General features: G+C 56.7%; 1 protein-coding gene across 1 annotated transcript; it reads right to left on the bottom strand.

The window, feature by feature from the left end:
• Positions 1-2,669: 2,669 nt before the first annotated feature.
• On the bottom strand, positions 2,670-5,894 carry FOXI1 (forkhead box I1). Its single transcript, XM_004696778.2, has 2 exons — positions 5,288-5,894; positions 2,670-3,699 (listed from the first exon to the last, which is right to left on the bottom strand). Exons 1-2 carry the CDS (start codon positions 5,862-5,864, stop codon positions 3,137-3,139), a joined length of 1,140 nt encoding a protein of 379 aa, XP_004696835.2. The 5' UTR covers positions 5,865-5,894; the 3' UTR covers positions 2,670-3,136.
• Positions 5,895-6,803: the final 909 nt, after the last annotated feature.

The raw sequence follows: 6,803 nt of genomic DNA on the forward strand, positions 1-6,803 counted from the left end.
GAGTTTCAGGGCTCCTTTGGCAAACTTACCTGCACTGGGGGCTAAAATTTCTAGGTATGTGATAAAAAATTCTGGCCTGATTTCAAAGACCTGCCTTGTAACTCTACCTCTGATCCCATCTCACAGGTGACTCGAGTTGGATGTCTTGTCCGCCTGGCCTTCAGTGTCCTATCTGAGTGGCATGGCCCGAATATCCAGGCCCAACGCCATCAAGTTGCTTCTGCTTTGTTGCCACCCTCTAGGGCAGTGGATCTCAACCTGTGGGTCACGACCCCTTTGGGAGTTGAACAGTCCTTCCACAGGGGTCACCCGATTCATAACAGTAGCAAAATGACAGTTATGAAGTAGCAACAAAAATAATGTTATGGTTGGGAGTCACCCCAACATGAGGAACTGTATGAAAGGGTTGCGGCAATAGGAAGGTGGAGAACCACTGCTCTATGGGGCTTCTGAAGCAGTCACCGTGATGGGAGCAGACAGCCTCCTCTTCCTCCCATGGAGCAGATGGTGTTTTTGGACCATGGACCTTATGGTCAGCAGTCCAGCACTTACTCAAAAGCACCCACGAGACTTCATCTGAGTAGCAAGGGGTCAGCTTTTGGGGTGCTTTACAGCTCTGACCCCGTGTCACATCCCCCCACCCCTCAGGCACTACCATATGGGCCTTTCTGGCCAAGAGAAGTCTTGCTTCTGCAGAGGGAGAGGTCCTGTGGAAGCCCTATGGAGACCCCCAGTTTGCCTTCTCTATTCTCACAATCCTCTTCCCTTGCGCTAAGTCCTGGGCAGTCCAGGGCACCAAGGTAAGCGTTTCATTTCAGCCTTGTCGTCAAGAGATCTGGGTTTGAATCCCAGCTGAGTGTCCTTGTTCAGGCTCCAGCATCTCTGCAGACCCCCTGCTCCCCGAACACATGGAGATCAGAGCACGGGTCCCACTGGCAGCATTTGAGAACGAAGCGTGATAAAGCAAGGCGAGTCCTAGCAGGGTCTGGCATGCGGCAAACTGGCAACAAATGTGAATTCTTATCTTTGTGGTTGCTACTGTGCAGGATTGACGCCTGTCACTGCAGGGAGAAAGAGCTCCCCAGAGACTGAGTAGGTGGTGTAGCCTGGCCTGGCCTGGCCCAGCAGGAGCGCAGTGACCCTGAGTGGAGCCCTCTCTCTGAACAACCTAGGAAGGGGAGCCCAGTGCAGGGTCCTCTGCCCCAGGGGTGCCCTCCCAGGCCACAGCAGGGCCCTCACTCAGGATTGTTGGAAGCAGTATAAAAGACGTCCCCACTGGGGAACACTGGACTTGCCCCCTGCAGAGAGGGAGGGACCACACACTCTCAGTGAGTTGTGACTGCGAGTGCTGTCATTGCTGTTAGGGGAACACAGTCTGATGACAGCCAAGGACCAGGCAGACATGGGGAGTAATCATTTGTGACCACGAGGCCAGTCGTTCCATCTCTCTGACCCTCCGTTTCCTCGTCTGTGGAAGGGGGTTGGCACCACCTCCCTCCCTGTGTGGTCAGAAGATTGTGCTCAAAGCGCAGCTATGAGGACAGTTGGACCATGATGTTGGGGTTCTGCCAGAGGGAAGATTTCCTTCCCCACATTCACCCCAACCTCGCAGGCTCCCCTCCTTTTGTTGAGGACTCTTGTCCTGCCTCTGCAGCAGCATGGAGGAGGGTAAGAGCTTCGATGCCCGCTCCCTCTCTGCCTCTGTCCCAAACACCATCAGTACAAGCTCCCTTTGGGCCAGGTTCAGTCGCCCAGGGCCTCTGAGAGACAGGAAAATCAGGAGGCAGGGCCGCATGCTTCAGCACAAAGGTGGTTTAATTAAAAAGAAAATAAGCCCAACCCCCTTCCCAGAGTATGCTGTGAGGTGTCATCCCGGGAACAGGAAAGACGGACAACATTGAGAGCCAAGAGTCCCTGAAGCGGAGCCTCTGCCTCCAGCACAGACCTGGGGGCCCTCCCTGGAGAAACTCGCTGGTTTCCCAAATGCACACCTCTCTGGGCCATCAAAAGGAAGTGCTCCTTGTGTCTTGTTTCTCTTGGAAGACTCGCTCACCTCGTGCTCACTGGCCCATGACACGCACCCAGGAAGCCGGGCACAGGAAGACTTTACTGGTGGGCTGCACCGGACTGGGGAGGGGTCTGGGCTGGCACAGCCCTCCTCTCACTGACCCCGACTACTGCCAAAGGTCTCCGGGGTGCTGCAGAAGCGATGTCCCTCCCCGGGCAGAGGGCGGGTGTACTATCCTTCAGTGACCCTGTGTGAGTCCCTGGGTGGTAGCAATTGTCACCACGCGCCTCCAAGAATCTGGGGGCTCGTGGTGACTGGTGCCTTGGAAGAAAGCTCTGGCAATCTCCTTTGGAATAATTCCTCTGTTGAAAACCCCCTGAGCATCGCTGTGCTCTGACACTCATGGGCTGGTCACATGTCAGAACAACTCCGCAGTAAACGAGAGGCTTCCCTTCTTAAGTAGTATCAAAAGAATAGCTACAGGCTCCCGAGCGAGGACTCGGTCCAGCAGAAAACACGTCTAGACTGGTATGGAGTTGGCCAGAGGCAGTGATGAGACTGTTTCACCAGCCACCATCAAGGGCCATTCACTTCTCACACTGACTGTCTTTAGCTGGCACACCAATCCCTCCCCCCACCCCACCCTCACCCCCACCCCCACTCCTGCTCCTTTGGTCCCAACGATGGGGTCACCTGGGCTTACATGTGACTCCTGTCTTTGCCATTTATTCGTTTGTATGCCTCTGGGCAGGTTCCTTCACGGTCTCCAGCCTCAGTTTCCTCATCTGTTCACTGGGGAGGTCCATCTGAACTCACAGGGATACTGGATACAGCAAGTGTGACCTTGTCTTTAAAGAACCCAACACAACACCAGCACATGGCAAATTTGCAACGTAATGTTGCTATTGTCGCTGCCGCCAGGCCCCAGTGTTTCCCCTGTAAGCCTGGTGCATCTGTGTGTGGAGCAATGTGTGAGAAACAGAGGGTTCATGAGATGCTCCGGAGGAAGGGGCAGCCCCTCCTCTGAGCCTCCTGCATTAGCTGGGGCAGCCAGAAGTCTTGGACCTTGGGATGGCCAGCACAGAGGATCTCTGCGCCGCTCCATCTACCTTGGGAGCTGCCCTGTGTCTAGACTTCAGTGCCCTCTCTGGGGTAGAGGATGCTGTTGGTATTGAGGCTGTTGTAGAAGTGAGGGCTGAATTGGTTGAGGACGGAGCCCCCGTAACCCAGAGCATTGGTGGGCACAGGGTTGGCCCACTCGCCCCCCGCGCCGTGGCTGCTGAGGTTGGTGAGTGGGGTGTAGGAGTTGAAGCTCAGCATGTTCTGCCCCATCTTGTCAGTGGGCTCCGGGCTCAGTCCTGGCGATGCCACGGCACGGCTCACGGGGCTTGGCCCATTCGCATAGGCTGTCATGGTGGAGAGGAAGCTGCTGAGGCATGGCGGGGCGCCGGAGGGGGGCGGGGAGGGCTGCTTCTCTGGGGAGCTGGTGGTGCCCTGTGAGGTGCTGTCCAAGATTTCCTGGGGCTCCGTGGTCTTGGGGCTGCCAGCGAGGAGGCTGCTCTCGGCTTTCTCCGAGGGCAAGGAGCCCGAGCTGGAGGTAACATCGGATTTCCTCTTCCTCTTCCTGCGGAAATTCCCGTTGTCAAACATCTTCTCACAGTTGGGGTCCAGCGTCCAGTAATTCCCTTTGCCTGCCAGGATAATGGAGAAAGGTTAAGGAGTGATGGGGAAGAAGTGCTTTGCTTCTGTTCTTCCGCATTGTCATGAAATCAAAGCAAGCGCAGGAGAGAGAGAGAGAGAGAGAGAGAGAAGCAGGAACTGAGAAATTGATGAACGCCACAAACTAGCCTGCCCGCAAGCCACTAGTTCTTCATAGAATAAGGTGACCAGATTTCACCATCGGTAAAGTGGAACAAAAGCGGGACACCATTGATAAAACTCATATCCTGGCGAAATAGCCACATGGCAGCCGAGAACCATATACCCCAGCTTGTCGTGCATTCTTTCCAAAAATCGGGACTTTTTAAAAATGCCGCGAGCCGCGGGAAAAATTGTTAAAAACCAGACACTCCCGCCAAAAGTGGGACGTCTGGTCACCTTATCATAGAAGCACCCTGAACCCATCGCGACAGAGAAACAAGTCCCTGACATCCAGAAGTTTACAGCACTAAGGTCAGAGTAGTTGGGGTGGGGTGGGGGGCTTCCTTGGCTGAAGTCAAAAACTTCTCTAGGGAGCAAACATTGAGGGCTCCCTAGCAGTCCTGGGAACAGACTCGGAAGATAGATGACAGTCCCCCTTTTACTCCTGACTGAGGGGCTTGGGTCAAGCCCAAGGGAGGAGGTACTGACCTCAGCCGGAGGACAAGGACACGGGGTCTGTGGAACAAGGGTGGACTTTAATTTTGGGAAATGATATTACACGTATTTAACAAGCTACTTTCTGAACATCTCTGTATGGTTAAAAAGTCGTGGTGGACACAGCGGGGAAAAGTCACCGTCATTGGTGTGAGAGAAACTTCTCTTCAAATTCAAGGTGTCACCCCATTCCCTGTCGCCTCAGGCAGATAGGCGCTGTGTTTTACCCTCTCGGTGAAATGGGTTTATGCCGAGCCTCCAGCCTCCGCGCAGGAGCGTGGTGGGAATGACCGGAGATTACCCAGTTGGAGAGGAAGGAGGTGGGTTGACACTGTGGCTGCAACAACGGGCACGGGACCCTCAGGCAGAGGAACAATTGGGAGGTTGCCTGAGGACCGGGCAATGTCTGTGCTGTTATGCGTAGGATTGCCCCGATGGTACCTAACAGCCCTCACCCCAACCACCTAGCAGTAAGACAGGCAGCAAGGTGCACGCAGGCTCTCGGTGGTGGGTGGACTGCCTGGCTGGTTTAGCCTGACTTGTTCACCAAGACCAAGGAGGTGCTCTGTGCAGGTGAGGATGGAGCAAGGCTGAGCACCAACCCCTGAGGCCCATGAGCTCCTTCCACCCCACAAGCTTCCAAAAGGGCTCTGATCGCATCCCTATTTCTCCCACGGAAAGTGAGGCCCAGCGGGATGCCAGCTGCTGGGTCACTAATCCCCAGTAGTCTCCTCCAGGCCAGACCTCCTTCCTGCTGAGCTCCTCCCACTCTGTCACCTAGCAGACCCCCACCCCTGACCCCCAATCGTGTGGGGGACATAGCCATATGCCGGACCTTACACTGTGGGGTGCTGCGGAGGGAGGGGTGGGCCTTCCCTGGGGCATGGGTGGCCTCAGATGCACCTGCGTCATTCAGCCTCTTACCAGGGTCGTCCTCGTCGCGGGGCACCTTCTTGAAGCAGTCGTTGAGTGACAGGTTGTGGCGGATGGAGTTCTGCCAGCCCGCCTTGCTCTTATTGTAGAAGGGGAAGTTGTCCGCCACATACTGGTAGATCTGGCTGAGCGTGAGGCGCTTGTCGGGTGCCCCGTGGATGGCCATGGCAATGAGGGCAGAGTAGGAGTAAGGGGGCCGCACCAGCTTCATCAGCTCCTCCTGGGAGGGGAGGGGCAGCCAGCCCAGGTCGCTGCCCCCCAGGCCGGCCATGCCGGGCAGCAGCGGCCTCTGCACGCCATAGCCCTGGGGCAGGAAGGGACTGGCGTTGGTGCCTGGCAGGTAGGGCGGCGGCGTCATGGCAGGTCCGTTGAGCCAGAGGTAGGGGTTGGGGGTGGCCCCGTACTCTCCCCCCGCCTCGAAGGATGGGGGCCGCTGAGGGCTGGGCACGCTCTGCGGATGGAAGAAGTTTTCATAGTACAAGTTCATCTCTGGGGGCTCCTGGCCGATGCTGGGGAACTGGGGGCTGCAGCGTGGAGAGGAGGGTGCAGGGAGGTCGAAGGAGCTCATGCTGGAGCTGGCGCAGTGGGAGACACCTGCCGGCCACCTGCACATCCACGGCAGCTGTCCCTGACAGGTGCTCCCAGCCGGCCTTCCTACTTATATCCCCCGGGCTGGGCCTGGGCGGCCCCAAGAGGGCGGGCAGCCACCTGCCTGCCCTCCTCCACAGCCCGCCCCTGCTGCCTGCTCGCCTGTCCTGGCCCAACTGGACTGGGAGGAGGCATTCCCACCACAGTCTCGGGTCTGGCAGGGACTTGTGGAGACATGGGGATTACAGCGGATACTAAGCGTGACAGGGTATCCTCCCACCTCCTCTCTCTATTTCCCGGTCTCCTCGCTGGCTCTTATCCTCTTCCCCACCTGGAGCCCTCATCCGCCCCCGCCCCCACCCCCCCTTCGTTCTAGCTCATTGTCCCTCCCATTTTTATGTGACCATTTTCAGGGAGACCCTGCCCCTTCCATCTTTGCAGTTTTTTTCACTCATTCTTTTCTTCCTTCCCAGCATTTACTCCCTACTCGATGTGTCCGGTTCCCCTGCTCTGCTCCCCTCCCCATGTGCCCCCTCTCTAGACATCCGACCCTGTCTTTCTCTCTCTCTCTCTCTCTCTGCCTCAAATTCATTCTCTCATCTTTCCCTGTCTTCCGGTGCTTCTCTCCTTCCGCGCCCAGGACGTCTCTCAACCCTCTCGCCCTCCCTCTCCTCTCTTCTCTGACCCCCACACCCCTGCCTCCTCCTTCTCTCCCCTGCACCCACCAACCCCCTACCCACCACCTCCTCCTAGCCTGACTCCAGAGACACCTCATCAGAACTGCCCTTTCTTGATCTTTGAAGTGAAGCAGAAAACAAGATCCCTTCAAGGACATTCTGTTTCCCTCCTCTAATCCCAACAGAGCTGGAGTGGAGAACTCTTAGGGGGGAGAAAGTCCAGCCAAGTGCCCCTCTAGCTG

Source organism: Echinops telfairi, unplaced genomic scaffold, assembly GCF_000313985.2.
Source record: "Echinops telfairi isolate 266 unplaced genomic scaffold, ASM31398v2 ScPeMD7_7469;HRSCAF=8507_0, whole genome shotgun sequence".
NCBI lineage: Eukaryota > Metazoa > Chordata > Mammalia > Afrosoricida > Tenrecidae > Echinops > Echinops telfairi.

Bases quoted from the DNA above. Each gene is read 5' to 3' on its own strand.
- FOXI1 (XM_004696778.2), bottom strand. From the start codon at position 5,864: ATGAGCTCCTTCGACCTCCCTGCACCCTCCTCTCCACGCTGCAGCCCC. The intron at 3,700-5,287 runs GTAAGAGGCTGA...TTATCCTGGCAG, and splicing joins CCGCGACGAGGACGACCCTG to GCAAAGGGAATTACTGGACG.